The sequence below is a fragment of the Hibiscus syriacus genome, unplaced genomic scaffold (assembly GCF_006381635.1).
Source record: "Hibiscus syriacus cultivar Baekdansim isolate YM2019G1 unplaced genomic scaffold, ASM638163v2 tig00110557_pilon, whole genome shotgun sequence".
Taxonomy (NCBI): Eukaryota; Viridiplantae; Streptophyta; class Magnoliopsida; order Malvales; family Malvaceae; genus Hibiscus; species Hibiscus syriacus.
In genome coordinates, this window is record NW_024062780.1 from 1,639,354 (window position 1) to 1,660,714 (window position 21,361).

The 21,361-nt window shown below is 34.0% G+C and overlaps 1 protein-coding gene and 2 pseudogenes across 1 annotated transcript; 2 read left to right on the forward strand and 1 right to left on the reverse strand.

Moving 5' to 3' along the window:
* Positions 1 to 4,700: 4,700 nt before the first annotated feature.
* LOC120132105 lies at positions 4,701 to 6,968 on the forward strand (annotated as a pseudogene).
* A 6,269-nt stretch (positions 6,969 to 13,237) lies between these two features.
* LOC120132190 lies at positions 13,238 to 14,077 on the forward strand. The gene has a single exon (XM_039149006.1). It carries the CDS (start codon positions 13,360 to 13,362, stop codon positions 13,837 to 13,839), a length of 480 nt encoding a protein of 159 aa, XP_039004937.1. The 5' UTR covers positions 13,238 to 13,359; the 3' UTR covers positions 13,840 to 14,077.
* Positions 14,078 to 15,462: 1,385 nt separating this feature from the next.
* On the reverse strand, positions 15,463 to 18,834 carry LOC120132189 (annotated as a pseudogene).
* Between the last annotated feature and the right edge of the window lie 2,527 nt (positions 18,835 to 21,361).

The window sequence follows — 21,361 nt, forward strand, 5'->3', positions numbered from 1 at the left end:
TTTAATTCGATTAATGATTAAAAGAAAAAAAATCTATTAATACAATTTTAAAAGTTCGATCTGATCGATTAATCGAATCGATCGATTAAACATCCCCAAATATAAGTCGTGCGGTGACGAGTATATGCAAATCTTGTCTTCATTCACTTAGCGAACATGTGGCTATGTTTGAACATTTAAAAGAAATTAATGTTTAATACAATATTACATTAATTAAATATTGTTTTTTTTTCAAGTTTTTACATATAAATTTTAAATATAAATTTATTAAATGATTGAAGACAAACTTTATATACGTGTTGTTGTTTGATTTATGTTTGTGCTAACATATGCCTTTATTGTGGATTATGCATATTTATTTTTAGGATAAAATTCGTATATTTTTCCTAAACACATTTTTCTATTCATTTTAATCCTTCACAATTAAAATTTTATTTAAAATAACTTTAAGTTAGTAAAGACATACTTGATCAATGGTACATTTCACGTCGTCTAATACAATACATATCATTTGTAATTTTTTAAAAGTATAATCAACTGAATAAATCTTAATCATATCTGAAACTAAAAGTATTATTTTTTCTCAATTAAAAATAGATATTATTTTAATATTTAATTATTGGTTATAGTACACAAATGTTTCCTAGTCAGACTATAGGTGTTATTTTAATAAGCTCCTCAATTTTTAAAAGTTAAAAAATAGTCATCCAACTATATATTGTTGTTTTGTTGAGTCATTCGACTATTAAAAGTTACAAAACAGTCGCTCGACTATTTATTATGTTCTAAACTTGTCTTTTACTGTTAAAAAATGACGAGTCTAAACTGCACGTTAACATGATGAATGGGATATGATATTCGTTTGAGATTCTGAGATCAGATTTTATCATATCACAGTCAGCAGATTAACGTTAAACTTGGAATACCATTAATTTTTTAACAGAAAAGGGTGAGTTTTTAACATAACGAATAGTCGAGGGACTCAATAAAACAACATTCTATAGTTAAAGAATTATTTTATAACTTGTAATAATCGGATGACTTAATAAAATAATATTATATAGACATGGACCATCGATACACTTTATCCTTAATTTTTTTTGACGATATTTGGACACTTTAAATTCATATTTTCAACTTGAGCTAACATGATTTTTTTAAGAAAAAATAACCTCAGTGATCGAAAATGTCTTATAATATATTTTAACCAATTTTTTTTTTGATTTGCCAAAATGACCAACAAAAACGCAACACGATCTCGAATTCGCAACGCAAACTCCAATTTCGTAACTTAGTTTCCAAAAGCGCAGCTTGAATAGTTAAATCGCAACGTGAATAGTACAATTGCAACGTGAATAATAAAATCACGACGCGAATTTAGAAAATCGCAAAATCACATTATGAATTTCAAATGGTAACTCTCTGCTTCTAGACTGGATTTTAAGTGGAAAATAAAACTTATCTACATGTGTATAAGAATCAACTTTTTCTTAATATAATCCAAAATTTAATTTTTTAAATGTATTTCATTAGTCTGAGTTAAGGATTCTTTCAAACTTCAAACTTTAATTAAATAATTTGTAATGAAGATTGACAAATGAAATAGATTTGTTGTTCATTTACATATAATTTTTTCACGTGTACGAATATTTTTTATAAAAATTATTTATGTATTTTCCCAACAAATTATTATATATGGATGATAAGAGATAATTTACATATAGATTCGTTGTGATTTTATTATTTACGTTGCGATTTTACTATTCAAGTTGCGATTTTTACTATTCACGTTGCGATTTTTACTATTCACGTTGCGATTTTACTATTCACGTTGCGATTTTACTATTCACGTTGTGAATTTGACTATCGCGTTACGAATTTGACTTTTGTGTTGCAAATTTGACTATTGCGTTGCGAATTTGACTTCTGTGTTGCGATTTACAAATTCACATTCAAATTTAGAAAATCGCAATGCGATTTATATATTCGAGTTGCGAAAATAGAAACTGGGTTGCGAAATTAGAGTTCGCGTTATGAATTTGTTGGTCATTTTTGTAAATAAAAAAAATTGGTTAAAATCGTATATTATAAAATATTTTCGATCTTATTTTTTCTTTTTTTAAAAGGAAAATATGAATAAAATTAATAATTTCCGGAAAGGTATGGAAATGGTTTTGAAATGTGAGGTCCACAAATCGGTGGCTTGAGTCTTGAGTCTGAGTCTTGAGTCATGGCGTCGGCAATGATCATCTTCACTATTTAAATATCATGCTATATTAAACTAATGCTTGGCCTGCTTGATGACTTTCACACTGACATTGACCATTCATAGTGATATAATTAACTATTTCATAATCATTCGACAATATTTATCCGAAACACGGTGTTAACACGATATGGATTTCAAAATCTCAAAAATTAAGCCTATGGGAGCTTAATTGCTTGATCACCGTTGCGCTGAATGTTACGTCCATTTTAACTTCAAAAAAGAATGTTACTTCATTTTGTCAACAACAGGGCTCAAGTGGGTACCCAAAGGTAACATTTTCAACATTTTCTGCTGCTTTTTTTTTCCTGCACAAAATTTAATGTTAGGAGGATGACTTTTTAAAATTCTAAAAATAAGACGAATTAGCGTGAAAACGATTTTTAAAAAAATCTAAAATATATAATAATTTTAAAATTTTAGGAGTACTGCCCCATCCGCCCACCTTCAGTCCATCCTTGTCTCCTTTGCAGTTGGATGATCCATGGAACTTTAACCTATTAAACTGGTTTATTTTTGTGATTGTGTTAACGACTAATAATTGAGTGATCGATTCGTTTCGGAACAATAATGTTAGTTATTATTTTGTTAATTTTGAAACTTCAATGTTGTAAACAAAAAATAATCATACTTTAGTGACCATTTATTTAGTTTATCCTTATTATTATGGGTACATTACAAATTTCATCACTAAATTTTACTCTTTCTCTTATTTTATTCACTGAACTTTAAAAGTTTTCAATTTTCTTGTTGAACTAAACACATTAGATTTTTTTTCATTCCGTCGTTAAACAGTTAACAGTGTTAAAACGATGTCATTTTAAAAAAATAGAATTTTCATCAAAACGACGTCATTTTGCATCTATATAAAAATTCATTTATAACGTTGTTAGCGAGGAAACGATTGAATGACAAAAAAACTCGATTTATCAAATTCAGTAAAAAATTTGAAAAGATTTAAAGTATAGTGAGTGAAATAGGGGGAGAGTAAAGTTTAATTATCAAATTTGTAATTTACCCTATTATTGTAGTTGCAGTTTTACAATACAGTTTTGGAAGGAACGGGCCAGGTTGAATTGCCTAGAACACGGCAATGGTGGAAATAGATTCTCACAAGTTAATTACCTGACGAAATATTGCATTACATTACACCCCGAAACACCAGGAGGGGGAAAGACCCTGAACAAGGCTTCTTCTCCCTCGCACATTCCCATTTTATTTCGTTAAAAGAGAAGTTAAATAGCCGGAGGTGGAGGACGCTTTGGCCTGGTGGTTGTGACGGTCGTGCCAACTTAATATTTTTTATTCGTTTCCCGATATGGCTCCTCTTTTCTCTTATGACGACAACGTACTGGGCCACACCACGGCGATTGCCATCGACAAAGATAAAAACAGCCCGTTTGCTGTACGTTGGGCCATCGATCACCTTGTCATCACCAATCCATTCATCATCTTGATCCATGTTGAGCATAAAAACCGTCGGTATTCTCTCATCTCATATTATTTGATGAGCCGATTTAAAAGAATTATCGTATGTACCTGATTAATGTTTACGAAACACATTGTTTTTTTTTTCTTCCTGAATTTATTTTCTTCTTAAATCAACACGCAGAGGATGAAAACGAATCTGATTATGACATAAACCAGCTTTTCTTTCCTTTTCGCGGCTACTGTGCACGCAAAGGGGTAAGCAGTTATATCGGTGAACACTTAATCTTATATTGTTTGGTTCATTCTCTGTCATCTTCGAATTAACTAATTAGATACGAATGATTATATTTGTAGAATCGAATAAATCATTTAATTGAAAAACTGATTAAATGGATTCAAAATCACTGTCAATTTCAGATTCAATTGAAGGAGGTTATCCAGGAAGATGTTGAAGTCTGCAGAGCCCTTGTGGAATATGTCAGCAGAAACTCGATTAACAACCTGGTTATTGATGCAACAACAAGGAATAGTTTATCAAGGTTTAGTAACACAATCTTCCTCGTTGATTCAAAAACAAGTTTAGTAAATTGATATATCTCTCTGTCATCTTCTAACTATCGAAGTTTTCAGTTATTTAAACTATAGGAAATCCAAGCATGACGTACCCGCAAACATTATCAAAAGTTCACCGGAGTTTTGTTCTGTGTATTTGATTTCCAAAGGTAAGGTATTGACCATGCGAGCCGCACAGCGTCCTGTTTCGAACACTGCTACCCCACCGAAGGTGCTGTCTGGATTGCCACTGCATATTCCTTCGAATCAACTTGATGAAGATGGAATCAGGTGCAAGGGGGGAATCGGTTTAAATTCTTACTGTTGATTGAATTGGTGAGTGTCTTTGTTATTGACATTGTGTCTTTTAAACATTCGACAATTTGGTAAGGCAGAGTCGAGAAATGGAGGAGCAGATAGAGTATCGGTGGATTGTCCCCAGAAATTACCTATGCGTGACCGTGACAGACAAAGAAGCTCGCTTGCAAATCTGTCATTTGACCTCGATGCAGCAATGCGGGTGGGACAGCCTTCATCTATCCAAGATACTTTATGGATCGATAAGGATTTTTCAAACTTATTTTCCCGAGGATCGGTAGATATGAAGGGTATTTCATAATTCGGAGGTCTCTTACGGAAGCTCAGTTGGTAGAGTACAAGGTTCTTAACCTTGAGGTCGTGGGATCGAGTCCCACGGAGGCATTTCATAATTCGGAGGTCTCTTACGGAAGCTGCTCTCAACCTGGTGTTGAGGTAGCCTACTATCTTACCTCCCCTTACCCCATACATATAGAAAAAAGGGACAGTCATTTTTGATCTGTAGATACGACTGATCAAAATTTAGATTTTTTCTGTGGTTTCCGCCACCCCTACGGGACAGGTTCCTCAAAGCACAGTAAGAATAGCTCACATGCAGTTGGATTTTTTTTAACGGTACAGCTTTTCCTATTTAATAGCAGAACTGCTAACGTTCACGGTTATGAATTGCAGCGAGACATGGAAGCTGAAACGAGAAGGTTGAAGCTTGAACTTAAGCAAACCATGGATTTGTACAGCACAGCTAGCAAAGAAGCTCTTACAGCCAAAAGAAAGGTAATCTTTTACCGATATAATCAATATATTATAAGAACATCAATTTGAGAACATGATTGATTTTGTTAGTCCAGGCTGATGAACATCAGTGGAAGATGGAGGAGGCTCGCGAGTTTGAGGAAGCGAGGCTAGCTGGAGAGGCAGCTCTTGCTATGGCAGAGAAGGAGAAGGCTAAATGCAAACCTGCCATGGAAGCAGCCAAGGCATCGCGGAGATTGGCGGAGATAGAAGCACATAGAAGAAGACAAGCAAAGCTTAAAGCCAAGAAGGAGGCTGACGAGAAGACTCGGGCTTTGAACGTTTTGGCAAAAACTGATGTCCGGTACCGAAAATATACCATAGAAGAAATTGAAGAAGCTACTGAAAATTTTGCAGCATCAAATAAGATTGGAGAAGGAGGTTATGGGCCTATTTTTAAAGGCAAACTCGATCACACTCCCGTTCCCATCAAAGTTTTAAGATCTGCTCAAGAAAAAGAAACAGTTCCAGCAAGAGGTAAGTGTCATGTTAGAATTTTGTATTTGTGAAAGACCAAAGATGTTGTTGGCATGGTTGTCCTAAGCTAATATTTTGTTATGCAACAAACCTATACAGGTTGAGGTTCTTTTCCATGAGACATCCAAACATGGTCCTTCTTCTTGGTGCATGTCCCGAATATGGATGCTTGGTATATGAATACATGATGAATGGCAGCTTAGAGGATAGGCTATTTCGAAGTTGGAAATACTCCTCCACTTTCATGGAGGAAACGATTTAATATAGCTGCTGAAATCGCGACTGCCCTTCTATTCCTTCACCAAGCAAAGCTAGAACCACTTGTGCATAGGGACCTTAAGCCGGCAACATTCTCCTAGACCGCAATTACATGAGCAAAATCGCTGATGTCGGCCTAGCACGGCTAGTTCCACCTTCTGTAGCTGACAGTGTGACACAATATTACATGACTTCAGCTGCAGGGACATTCTGTCACATAGATCCTGAATATCAACAAACAGGCATGCTAACAACTAAATCAGACATATATTCATTTGGAATAATGCTTCTCCAGATTATTACAGCCAATCCCCCAATGGGTATTGCTCACCATGTTGCAAAGGCCATTGAAAAAGGAATTTTAGCCGATGTACTTGATCCAGCTGTGAGAAATTGGCCACTTGAAGAGGCTTTATCATTTGCTCAATTATCACTCAAGTGTGTAGAGCTGAGGAAGAATGACAGACCCGATCTTGGCACTGTTATAGTGCCGGAACTTAACCGATTAAGAGATTTCGGAATGAGGTCCAACCATCACGATCGCAGTGACAGTCGCAGTCCACTTTCCCGGTCGAGGAGGATACCATCAGAAGATCAGGTTTGAGACTTATCTATCATATATATTAATTAGATACGTTACAAAAAAAATATTCTTGGAACCTGATTTTCTTACATAGTTTTGTTGATCATTGGCTAGGAATCATCGAGTATGACTTCAAGTTCCGAATGAAGTTCCAGACTAGATTGCTGGATTGAAGGAAATAAAACAAGATGGAGAGGGAAAGATGTTGGATTATACAATATAACATAGGGAATATGTACATTTACGGTATCTTTTTAGTGTTCGCAAAATACAAGCCTTATTTTTTATCCATAAAACAAAAAGAAAAACAAGCCTTGCTAAACTACTTCATGTTTGTGATTGCAGAACAATTAGCAGTCCCTTTTGTTTCTTCTAATTATTTGTAAGAATTGAAAATTTACTTCATGTATTATTGTTAGATGTATAATGTATTTAAATTTGATATATTAGCGATGACCTTACCTAATCAAACTGTAAGCTCTCCAAGTTATTCAAATTGCTTCTAAGAGCAAAGAATTCCCTAGAAACTTGCTTATGTTAAGAGAAAGGTATAAAAACAAGTAAGATTGGTATTTCCAAGCCCAAGCAGATAAAAATTTCGTTTCCTCACACTCTGTGCACTACTTTTTATTTAGTAAAACGGAATTCGAGTCACAAAACTTAATACTTTTGCAGGGAAGCAAATGGCTGAAATTGGTGATCATGGGCATCACCATGCTGGCTAATTCAGCATCAGATCATGAAATGGGGGACACCATCAGCCGGGTTACTATGCATCAGTGATTGTGGAACATGTCCGGTCATTTGTTCACTTCCATCTCCACCGTTGTTGAAGTCATTTTCGCTACTCACTGAGCACCACTGTTAGAATTGGAATCACTTCCATCTCCAGCGCGGCCACCCCCATCCCCACCATCATCATATTCCTCAAAGGCAAGTGTGTACTTGTTCGATGCACCTGCAGGTCAAGGTGAAGGGCAACCTACAGGAGTAGGACCGCAGGAGTATCCCTACCCTTACTGCTACTATCCGTCAATGACCTCCCCCTCTTTCTTTTAAAGCATCCTTGTTACCCGTACTGTTGTTTTGTTTCAGTGTTGAAGGGTTTGACGTTTATATATATTCTTTTGATTTACGACGTTTATATATATTATGGTTGCTATGAAAAAACCCTAGTAAAAATGATTTACCCTTTCATGAGACAAACCATAACATTTGCATGCATTATCACACTCAGATCTGCTTACTTTGTTAATTAAACTTCACTAGATTTGTTTCACCAGATAACGACAAGAATTAGTAAATGCTACATCTTAGAACACAAAACATGTTTTCTTATATATATATATATATATAGCCGTGTATATATCCATAATTATAGAACAGATAAAAAAACTCTTTACTCAGATATGTATAACTTATATCCGGTCAGGGAGTCTTGAAACCCTAATTAAACAGAACATAAACCTCCCATGGAAAATAAACAGAAATCCCTACAAATCAGCAAGTCTTTAAACAGATAATTAATAAAATTGAAGAACAGAGAGAGAGAGAGAGAGAGAGAGAAGTGGATGACAGATAGAGAGTGAGCACGCAGAGCTTCAAGCATGAAAGGCTCAAGCATGCAAGAAAGTACCCTGGGTGCTCAGTGCTCACTCTCTTCTGTCACCTCCCTTACTCTAAATCCCCCTTTTTTTCAGCAGATCAAACCCCATGCTCTGGAGCTTGAGCTATACATATGACCCCTATATATTATATATATACCCAGAAATGTTCCAATACTCGGCATCTGAAACGTCTCTTTGGTTTGTTTTGCTTTGCTTTGGTGTGGGAAACTATGGCGTTTGGTGGGGCTTTATATAGAATGGGAAAGAAGGTGGTTGCATCACGTTTGGAATAAACGTCGCTTCTTTGGTCAGCCCCACTTATATTTTAATACCATCTTCCAGAAATTGAATAAAGTTTAGTTATTGATAAGTATTAGTTCAATTACAATAATTGGTGTTACAAAAAAAATGAAAGTTGTAATATTAATATTAACAATGTATCGATTTGGACTCTATATAAAATCAACTTCTTCGATTGTCTTTGTTCGTCGCCGGTCACCATTAACAACAAGAGTAGTACTAAAACGTTCATATTTTACTACTTTTTTTTCTTTTTTGATATAGTTTTTCACAAAAATTAATTCAAAAACAAAAAAAATTATCTAAAGGTTTAACATTCTAAAGCATTAATCTCCTTGATTTCAAGATATGTTGTTTGACTTCTCGAAAGAACATTTTCACCGTTTGAATTTTTGTAAAATTTGAGAAAGTCCTTAAAATTAAAAAAAATTATAGATTTCTTGTGTTTAATTTTGTGAACTCTAAAGAGTTTTTGAGAAAATCTGGATCAATAAAATGATAAAGAATAATGAGACGAGTTCATGAGTTCATGTATATAATGGCTTCAAAAGTGATCGAAGAATAGTGATTTTCTGACGATAGTTAAAAAATGATTAAAAAATTTCTAAATTTGATGAAGAATATAATATGGTGAAATAAAAAATTAAATAAAACTTAACTGTTACATTATCACAAAATTGTCAAGTGCGTGGAGGAACGCAATATTTCATGTTAGGGGTGAGCTTAAAATTAGAGCGTCGAACTAAAATTCTACCTACGAGGGGCAAAAACATATATTCAATAGAAAATACATAGAAAATTTGAAAATATATGATTATTTTAAATTTTCAGGGGTCGACTGGCCCACCCCTTGGTCCATCCTCGTCAACTGTTAATGATTTAATAACTTAGTACTTTAATTGAATTCAAAATTAATTTTCAATGCTTAAATTAAAAATGTTTTAAAATTTAATAGACCTAAAATTTTATCCTTACTGATGCAATCCGCATTGGTTCAATAATTAATCTTAATCAAGATCATAATCAGATCATTTAGCTATATGAAATACACAATCATTGTCAGAGACAGAAGCATGAATCTGTGTCAGAGGGCGTGAATATAAAAAATTATATTAAAATCTTGGGGGTGCGAAATTATAAATCTCATGAGGTACAAAATTAAATAATTAATAAAATACAAAAAAATGTAAAATGTAAAGAAATTTTAAATTTTTAGGGGTACGACTATACCCAACACCTCCGGTCCTTCTTGATCATTGTTTATTCAGGACTTAACAATTATTTAATCCATTATTTTAATACTCTAATATACTAAGATGGTGGGTACAAACACAGAAAGATGTATAAAAAGATTTCCCATTATGGAAGTGGGAATGTTTTGTAAACCCTAAACTTTCCCTTTGCGATTTCAAGATTACGTTAGGGCAATATCTTATAAGTTATAATAAGGATGAACAAAATTAGTCTTGACTCGAAAAATCGATTTTTTGACTCAATTCGACTCAAGAAAACTTGACTCGAATTGACTTCGAGTTATAGTTTCATAAACTTGACTTGAAAAAATCTCAAGTTCAAATCGAGTTGTAAAATACAATTTAAATAACTCAATTTTTTTTAATAATTAGTGGGTTGTTTTAAAGTTTAAATTAAGTCCATCGAATTTGTATGATATGTGTCTATCACATATGAAAAAATATATATGAAATGAATCTGGTTACAAAAGATCATTTAAATTGAAATAAAATAATATCTCAATATTATAACTATTTATAATTAAATTTAAACATGAACTCGGAAATTCGACTCAACTCTAATTTTATAACTCGACTCGACTAAAAAAAGTTTAAATTAACTTTGAGTTATAAAATAAGACTCAATAAATAAAATAACTTAATTTTTTTAATTCGACTCAATTAGAGCGAACGTTAACTCCTCAGTCTTATAACTTTTAACGTGTATGGGATGAAGAGAAAGTGATAGGGTTCTCCGATCTGTTATACCACTTTCGGCAAGTTGGTGGATTACAAATGGAATAGGGATGCTCGAACCTGTGGGCTGAGACAGAGGATGGATCAATCGAGTAATAGTTATATTTCTTAAAAATTAAATTTATATATAATTTAAGTATTTTTATAAAAAAAATTATTTTAGTCTTTAAAAATTTTATAAGCTTATCTAAGGTATAAAATTTTATGTCAATCGCTACGAAATATGTAACCACGAGATTCTTTTACCTTTGCATCTCCTGGCACAATCTGTTCCCTTCTAGGCCAATCAGGAAAATGAATATCTTAAATTATCTTATTCTCTGAGAAAGTGTGTATATATGTTAATTAAAAAACAAAAGGAGAGGTGTGGTCCATGGAGGACCATGAACGGTCCCATGGCATTAGAACACATGAAGGAATGAAGAAAGGTCGGTTAATGGTAAGAATGTGATGGGGATCAGATGCACATGCTTCGCCCACATGCATGCTTCTTTAACTTTGCAACATCAGTCTTGGCATGCCATTGGATCCACAGGGTCGGCAAACAACACCCTTCCCATGCATGCATGCGTAAGAAACCATAAACAATGATGAAAATGACATGATATTTTGGGACTAATGGCAAAGATGAAGGAGAGGAACAAAATATATATATATATATATAGTCTTTATACCTAATTACCTAGATTTAGAGATGTCTAACACCTTCACGTGAGTGGGGATCATTCATATATATATATATATATATTATATTGAATTGTTATCCGATCTATTGACCGATTAATCTAGATCGGAAACTGCAGAGGCGAGGGCGACCCTCCCAATCCAGTTTGCTCCATTCGTAAACGACAGGATTTGAACACCTGACCTTGCTTAAGAGACCTAGTGTCTCATCCTACTAGACCAACTGGTTGTTGGTATATATATATTAATCCCTTGATCTCGTCGGATCAAGACCAATGAATCAGTACAATGTCCATTTTTGCAATCTGTAATGCATCAGTACTGTTTCCACTAGGTTGTTGGCCATGGAACCAACCTTGTCTGCTCACGTGGCACATTGTTTGGAAATGGCTTCAAACATCTGTATTGGTTATGTTTCTTGTGTATTTTGTTATTAACCCTTTTTGTCCTAACACATATTATCTAAGCTTATTCATCAGAGACCTTGTTGGTATATATCACAATGTACAGATATAAACTTCATGTGGTGCCTTGGTTAATTTTTTTTCCGATCAAGACTAAACTCAAACTGTCTTCTTTTTTATGGTCTAGCTTTTGGTAGCAAGACTGCCACTTTAAATCAGGCATGAAATTTGTATGAGTTGTTTAAACATGCGTTGCTATTTGCAGTCATGGCAGCTGCAGCTGCAGAAGGATCTCAATTTGATGCTCGCCAGTCACCAGTATGATGCTAAAATGAATAAGTTCGCTTTTTTTTTTGCTCTGTTTCTTGGCATTAGCTTTCAGAGTCATTGGTGTTTAATTAAGTTTTTATGTTCATGGTTTGTTCGATTATTTGCAGTCATGGTTTGTTGTGACCATACAGTGTCTGCTACCCATGGAGATCTGGACCAAAATACAAGGGACATTATCATGCGGGAATTTCGATCTGGGTCCTCTCGTGTGCTTATCACCACCGATCTCTTGGCTAGTGGAATCGATGTTCCTACAAGTCTCGCTTGTGATCAATTACGATCTCCCAACACAACCAGATCAGCGAATTGGTCCTAGCGGAAGATTTGGATTTGCCTTTTGGTAAGTTTTTTATGTACCTTGTCTTTTTATTTCAATTTGTATAAGATATCGGGTGTACTATATTTTTTTTTGGTTGTCCTCCAGTTCCAAGGACTAATCTGAATCGATCCGAGTCACACACAAACTTTGATGGGTGAATATCCCGCTGGAATTTTTTGGATTAACAAGGACTCAAACATGAGACCTTAGTTAAACGATATCAAGATGCTTACTACTTGAACCAACCTGGACTATATCTTGTTCATGCATTCAGAAACTTCGATAAAAGCAAGACTATATCTTGTTCATGCATTCAGAAACTTCGATAAAAGCAAAAGTCGATGGTTTCGACTTTTGAGCCGTTCGGTTGTCACTTTGCTTCCAAATTGTTCTGGCTCTAGTCCCACAATTAGGTTTGTATAGTAACTTTTGTGGAGCGTGGTCCCTGATGCAGCTCACCACCATCTGCAGGGCAGGACGCGTATTATAGATTTTGTGGTTCAAATGATTGCATAAACTTATCATGAAGGGAAAAAAGCAATAGAAATGCATTTAGTTGAGCTCTTGGACTGCTTCAAAGGGTGTGAGTTGGATTGGTGAGCTGGTTCTTGAACCAAGCATCATAAAATAAACACAGGTTGGCTTTTGGGTTCATCATGGTTTGCTGATGGAACAGAGAAACCTAAAAAAGAGTTGAATGGAAGGCACCGTTTAAAACTTTAAAAGAGATAAAGACATTGGCAAAGCTCTTTAAGCAATGACAAAGAGTTTTTCCATTTTAGCCCTCAAAAAGTGGAATCTAAATTAAATATTCATAGGATCTGTTTGAGGGTATGACTGGTCAATACAGATGTATTGTACCAAGAACGAGGAGAATATAAAATGATTGCAGTAGGCATCGGACAACATGATATTGATTCCCCGTTAAACACGGCAAATATAGAATCAATCCCCATGTCTCCCAAAATCAGTCACAGTAGCAAATGCATCCCTTAAATTAAGCCAAAGCATAAGTATTTTAAAACCTCCATAGCTTTCTTTATTAGTATTATGTTTCTTCCCTTACCTGTCAAGATCAAAAGAAGCTCAACAACCAAAACAAACCGATCCATCAATCCACTAGGCCACCTCCTCCTTCAGGAATATATCTCTTCCAGATATTCGATGGAAGATTACAGCAGATCAAGGTCATATGGTAATGAGATGATGGAGGTGGACACCCACAGTGGACTACCTAGGCCTTCAGCTTCTTACGATCTAAGGTGCTATAGTGCTGCCCAATCACAGTCCCAGATGGCTAACAACTACGATAACTCGGGGAACAAGAGGGACTACAAGTTGAAGAAAGGGAGGACTGCTTCTGCATCATCTTCTTCGAATGGATGGAACTTTGGTGACCCTGAATTCCAGAGGAAGAAAAGGGTTGCTAGCTACAAGATGTATAGTGTGGAAGGTAAGGTCAAAGGGTCCTTGAGGAGGAGCTTTAGGTGGCTCAAAGATAAGTACACACGGGTTGTCTATGGATGGTGATGATTCTGGCAGATGGGCTCTTGTTCCTTAATTGCTCTTTTTTCCTTTATCTTGCTTGTATTCAAGCTATTTCTGAAAGAAAAGAAAAAAAGTTTCAATTTTTTTGTTTAAAAGGAAGATTTTATTTAAAGCTGTTGATGCCATTGGCCACATCTTACTAGCACGATTGTAAATTCAGTTTCTTCTTTTCTGTTACCTGGAAATTCTTTTCTAGGAGTAATATAGTTCTATATATTCAATAATTATTTCACTAATCTGAAAAGGAAATTGGTTCAATTGGAGAGAAGATTTTGATTAGCTTTTAGCATTGAGGAGTCTAACTTGATCACCATAACCATTTTCCAGGTATAACCGATTGTAAGCTTTTGCATCTAGGAAGTGCTGAAAAGGTGGCTTACCTTATTTGTTCCCAATTTAGTTTATTTTCCCGCAATTTTTATAATCTGGAAATTTTTCCATGAAAGCCTAAGATTTCTCTCATGCATCACAGTTTCTTGTTAAATTGAAGGTACCAGAAACTACTTTGTTTATACAGCTTGGTTTCTGACATATCTTTCTAAATTTTGTGGTCCTCTTCTGCTTTATCTGCTTCCTTCTGCCATCTGCATTATTACTTAATTTTGTAACTGTCATTACCTCTCTAGAACTCAAGCAGTTCTAGTTTTGGACTTACATTGAAGTACTGATATAGTGTGTTGTCTTTTGTCATTACCTCTTCTAAACAACTTCGACGGCTACATTCATGCAAAAAAACGATAGGGCAATATTGATAGATTGGATTTACTACAGGGGTAAAAGTGATCCTTAAACCAATATAAAAATATAACCTTCAAAAATTCGAAACTAATAACCTGCAATCCTTTCTCTTATGTGCTACTAGTAAGGATTCAAGTTCTAGTGTCATTTTGCTAACTTAAAATACCAAAGTTCTTTCCTTTCTTTTAAATAAAGGAATATATTTATGAAACAATCAACTCAGAAGTCAGAATGAGTGGACAATAATGAAGAGGATGTTGTCTTATAATGAAAATAAAGCCTGTTTTTCCAGTTGGATAAATGGACCGGTCCCCATAGTCATTTTGAGAATGAACAGTGAGGACCAAAGGTAAGGGGACCCCAACGTCCTTATTTGGCAGAAATAATGGTGGGGATACCACTCTCGTCCATGAAGTGGCATGAATATCCATGGACAAAGGCCTGTCCTGTTCTTTTTCCCCCCTATTTTTTGAAAACAGTGTTGCAGTGTAGTATAATACTACTAAAAGAAATGATGCAGAAGATTGAATTATAAAGATGCCAGCTGCCGATAGGCATTAGGATCCTCCCTTTGATAGCTTATCCCTTTGAGATGTCCATGTGAGATGTATTTGCCATCTTCAAAGCCAAAGGTTGCCATTTGATGGCACAATTAACCATTCTTGCCATTTGATTAAGCCGCAGAGCACAGAGGGAATGAACCCTTGGCAAAATATCCCTTAAAATCAGTTTTTATGGTTAAACCAGAATCTGTCCCCCAACTCATGCACCTTATCCATTTGCATGGTAGGACCATCTCAGCACACATCAGAAGATTCTGCAATGAACTTTTTGCATTTCTGTCTTCAATATGAAAGTAGTTGTGCTAGCAACTTCATATGACTAAAGATCTATAGCAGTTTAGTTGGCCATAAATCAGTGAATGTCTGTAAAACAGCTAAGATGGTTTTTAATTGGTTCAAATCCCTTTCTTAGGGTGATAAAAAGAACACGGTAAACGATAAATTATTGGCCCATCCAAATAGATTGTCGTACACAGCTCAATGATGACAAATCACACCAGCAACTAACAGTGGGAAGCATATCATCAATGCTTCATTATGCATGTTTTTGCTCGGGATAATCACCAAGTTGCTCCATCTGCCAGCTTTCATGAGGATCCACATGCTCATGGGAAGGAGTATATTGCTGCCAAAATCACCATGAAGTTTTAGATAACTGTAATCCAAGGAATAATCAAATCTCCTAACTGTAAAACCCTATGTTACTGTACAGGGAAAGCACATACAGAACACGAAAAGAAAAGGACGATAATCGACAACAAAGTAGAACACTCATGCTACATTCACACTTTCAAGTTCGACCGTGTATTTCTTGGAAATTATCGAATTGCTTTAAGTGGAAAACTAGTAATTTCTATTAATGATCTCTTTTAGTTTCTTTCATAGAGTGAATTATTGAAGTTCGTACCTCCATCTTCTCTAAAAGTTCTTTGGCTGTTGGAGCAGAGACAATTATATGCCTAGCACTCGGATTGATGAAGCCCTCTTCAACACTCAAATAAAGCGAGCAAATTATTCTAGTAAACATCGACATTTAGCAAACCGACCTGCAATCAGTGTAATAACCATTCACGTGTCTAGCGTAATTCTTCAAGCTTGATGAATGTGCTTACTGTTTTCTTATGTATTCCAAGTTGAGACCATGTTATCATCTCCAGCAACTCTTCCATTGTTCCATATCCACCTATAGCATCAAATGTGAAGGTTAGAAGTCCTTTTTCTATTTAAATAGCAAGACCCTTTCACCAAAATTTCCCCCCTTTTGTTCTTTAGCATCAACGAAAAAGGTGAAGGTATTTTCGTTTACCAGGAAGAGCGATGAAGGCATCGGCTTCTCGGGCCATTTCAGCCTTTCGTTCCTGCATGTCTAAAACAGTTCTTACTTCTCCAACTGTTTCTCCTGATATCTGTCAAACACCATCCACAATTACGCACTAATGATCATCAGGCCTAATACTATCAAGGATTATGCACTGATGACCGATTTTGTCCAGGATTTTCCAGCAAATTCTTTTACCAAATACAGTAACTTGAATAATAACTTCTCCAACTGTTTCTCCTGATATCTGTCAAACACCATCCACAATTACGCACTAATGATCATCAGGCCTAATACTATCAAGGATTATGCACTGATGACCGATGTTGTCCAGGATTTTCCAGCAAATTCTTTTACCAAATACAGTAAGTTGAATAATAAACCTAGATGAAACCTTCACCTGAAAAATTAACAACTGGAAAACGTTTTACGATGTTTGGAAGATGTTATTTAAATCTTTTTTTCACTAGTTGATGAGTTTTTAAAAAATTATTTATTACAAATATTAAATACAATAAATAATATTATTTATCATAAAACTTAATATTATTATTTTTAAAATATTAAAATAATTTATTTATCATTAATATTATTTTTATAATTTATTAATAAAATATTAATATTGGTATATTTTATTGAAATAAAATATTAAATTATATAATTATTTAGTAAAGTAATAGTGTTATATTATATTTTAAAAATATTAATTAGTATATTTTAAATATCTTTATTAAAATATTATTAGATTATTATATTAATATTAAATATAAATAATATTATTCATTATTAATAATTTAATAATATTATTTCTATGAATTAATAATAATATAAATTTATTAATAATTTATTATATATTATTAAAATAAAATATAATATTTATATTAGATAATATAATTGATTATTTTATTATAGTATTAAAATATAATATTATATTATTAGAAATATTAATAAATATATTTTAAATATTTTAATAATTAATATTTTGATTAAAAGGATATTAAAATATTTTTATTAATATTAAATTCATAAAATAAAATTATTTGAGTATTTATTCTTTAAAGTGAAAAATTCGGAAAATGACTTATGGAAAATCAAACCGTAAGTCATTTTCCAGAAAACACAAAAGAAATTCTGTTGACTAGGAAAATGTTTTACGTTGACCAACCAGTTTTCTTCTAACCAAACACTGGAAAATATTTTCCGAAAAACGAATTCGTGAAACAAATACGGGAAAACATTTTTCAAAAACGATTACGTGAAACAAACACGGGATTTCAGAGAAAACTAATTCCATAATTGGATTTCGGAGAAAACCAATTCTGTAATTGGTTTTCCCCAAACAAACAAACCCTAAAAACTTCAAAGGAAAACCAATTAAAATGATTTGAACATTAAAATAAGGTTGCAACTTGCAAGTAAAGATACCTCAAGAGGCATGAGAGCTTTTGGAATTATCCTACTTGTAAAGAACAATCATTACTTAGTAATAAACAGATTGCAAACAAGAAGAAAGCTGCTTGTGCTTGGAACTTGTAACAGTTTCTGCAGAGAAAATCAGTGAAAAATAGGCTCTTCAAGAATTCAAAACCAGGCAAGTTGTTGCTCACTTACCCCAGAACATGGCACCCTCCATCATACAGTCTGGGATATCAAACCCATCAATCCAACACTTCCCCCACCATACACCAAGTCTATCTTCTTCTTTACCTGCAAATCAACACCAACCATAAGCAAAAAACACAAGTCCGCACATTACTAAAAAGGGTAAACAATTTGGACATGGCAGACTTAGATGTCAAGGTAATGAAAACTAGAGGAGACCCAGTTTTTCAAACACCTCACTTGCAACAAGCACCTAATATTTCAAGGGTAGCAAAAATAAAATAAAATAAAGAGCAATAACTAATGGTCAACAGAGTTATTATTATGACTGATACACCAAACAGAAACAACTCCAATTCAGTACATGAAACACCATCAACTCCACCATCAAAGAATCACAAAAAAGTAATAAAAAATCAGGGGGAAAATCTCATCTTTCTCACTAGAAAGTAACACAATTTCCAAAAATCGACAAACACCACTTGCCATAACTTCAAGATAAGTACTACTAAATTTTTAAAGACTAAAAAGTTCATTGCTCAATTCAAGAGCAGAACTCGCTGAAGATTTTTCTATGGCCAGAGTTACTTCCACAGAAAACACATATACTTTTGAACTTGCTTGTGGCTTTCTCTTGTTCCATTAACAATATATCTCTCTAACAATCTATATATCACTTTTGTTTTTATTCCAGTCTCAAATCATTGTGTTTAACTATAGAAAACAAAAGGCAATAGCCTTTTCCCCATGAGAGATAAAAATGTGTTGACGAAAACGGGTAAAGAAAACGAAAGAACACGAGAATTTTACGAGGTTCGGCAATGTGCTTACGTCCTCGGTGCCTAGGCGGCGCTAGAATTTTATTCAATGATATTTTAGGTCTAGGTTACATCTCTATTTATAATAGAAAACCCTGGTACATAATTACAAAATCAACCCTGTACCGTACCGCGGGGCTACGCCCCCGCACCCCCAACCCACATAATTTGTAACCCCACAACGAGACTTTCTTTGTAAGGACAGTTGATGTTCGCTTCGCTCACTCCGCTCCATCTCCTGTCCTCTTTACTGGTATATTTATGAGCCATACCTAACAAAATGTTCTCTTGACAATGAAAACTTTCTGAAAAAGAAACAAAAGAAGCAATCATATATATATGTGTGTGCAAAAGCTAATAAGAAACACCAAAAATCATTTCTTTTGAAAACAAAGCAATCTGGGTTGATCTTGAATTGGTAAATTAATAAGAAAAAAGCAGATTAAAAAATAAAAGGAAATCGAAGCAGAGGCAGAGCGTTTTATATTAGAGAGGATAACATGAGGAAGCCCACATGCTTCCAAGGCCTTCCTAATCCAACGTCTCTTTGTCGGCTTCAATCTCTTATTATGAAATTTATTAATATGTAATTAGACTAATGATAATTGTACAAAGTTCACTTGCAAACCAGTGTTTGTTTTCTCAAAGTCAAAACAGGATTTTATTCGTAAATGCAAGCCGGCGAGCTTGAACAATAAGCTGAGGATTATGGAGCAAAGGGCTATGTTGTTGCTTTCACTAACAAGGCTTTAAAGCTATTGACTTGTATCACTTGAACAATAAGGTGAGGATTATGAATTTGATGAATGCTTGAACCAGGGCCGGTCCTTACATTTTAGGGGTCCTGGGCAAAATAAAAGATAAGGACCCCTAAAAAAATAACTTAGGCCCCTAGTGTATAATGGAGCATGGATATATGCTCAAGTATTTATAATGGGCACTACTAAAGCTACCGCATATTACTAAGGACATCTCCAACGCTTTCACTGTAGCGTGCTCCAGCCCTGCGCCAGTTCTATCGCCATTGTGCATATTTGCTACAGTACCGCGCCACATCTAGCGCGGTATTGTAGCTCGCGTTAGATTTTGTTTTTTTAGTTAAAATATATTAAATTATAAGATAGATAAAATATATTTAAATTAGATAAATAATCATATTAATTTTTGTAATTTTCGGATTTTTTGAATTTTTCTGATTTTTTTATATTTGTAAAATTAATATTATAATAGTTAAATATTGTGAATAAAGTAAAGTGAGTGGTAATGTAGAGATAGCGCTGGAGATGAATTATTGTTTCATGTCTAGAGTAGAGATAGAGATGCGTTAGAGTAGGGATTAGGACTGGAGATGGCCTAAACATACCAAGTGTGGGGGAGTATTATTAAACATATCATGTGTGGGCCCCATTTTCGATGATTGTGAAGGGAATTGATTTGGAAGGGAATCAAGCCTTACTTATCTTCTTGTCATCTTCTTCAACACTATCCCAACACTAATTCCTTTTTATTTACCTAATTTATTCAAAAACATTAATTATCGAAATAACTTTCATTCTAATTTATTTATTAAAAAGTAAAATTTAGCGGATATATTTTTTTATCAGATATATTTTTGTTTATATCACATGTTTCATTTATCGGACAAAAATTATTTGTCTTTTTCGTCTTTTTCATATCTTTATTAACACAAGAATGTTTGTTTATGTCACATGTTTCATTTATCGGACAAAAATTGGTTGTCTTTTTCTTCTTTGTCTTATCCTTGCTAACATAAGAATGTGTAAAGAGGGGAAATTGTAGACACTCGTTTTTGTCCGGGCCGAAAAAAATATTTTAAATATTATTATTAGTATTTTTTATTAATTTATATTAATATTTCTTATTATTATTATTAACCTAAACTCATTACCTATTAAATAATCATTCACTAAAAATCCGCTACCCATTAAATAAAAACTCACTAACTATTAAAGAAAGAAAACTTTATTAAAAAAATAAAAAGATGGTGTGTTTAATAGATTTATTGATATATTTAGACACTTTTTTATAATATGCATGCATATTACTAAACCCACATTACATAAACCAACGGTATTATATTATAAAGACAAGTGGGGGCAAGTATTTATAATAGAGAAAATAACTTCAGTGACAAAAAATATCTTATAATATACGATTTTAATCAATTTTTTTTGGATTTGCCAAAATAACCAACTAAATCGCAATGCGATCGATAATTCGCAACGCGATCTCCGATATCGCAAATCAGTTTCCAGATTCGCAACGCGAACTTGGACTGTCGCAACGAATTTGGAATAAATCGTAACGCGAACTTCAACTATCGCAACGAATTTGGAATCAATCGCAACGAATTTGGAAAATCGCAACGTGAACTTCGACTATCGCAACGAATTTGGAATAAATCACAACGCGAACTTCGACTATCGCAACGAATTTGGAAAATC

Excerpts from the sequence above, each read along its gene's own strand:
- LOC120132190 (XM_039149006.1), top strand. The coding sequence starts at position 13,360 with ATGTTTCTTCCCTTACCTGTCAAGATCAAAAGAAGCTCAACAACCAAA.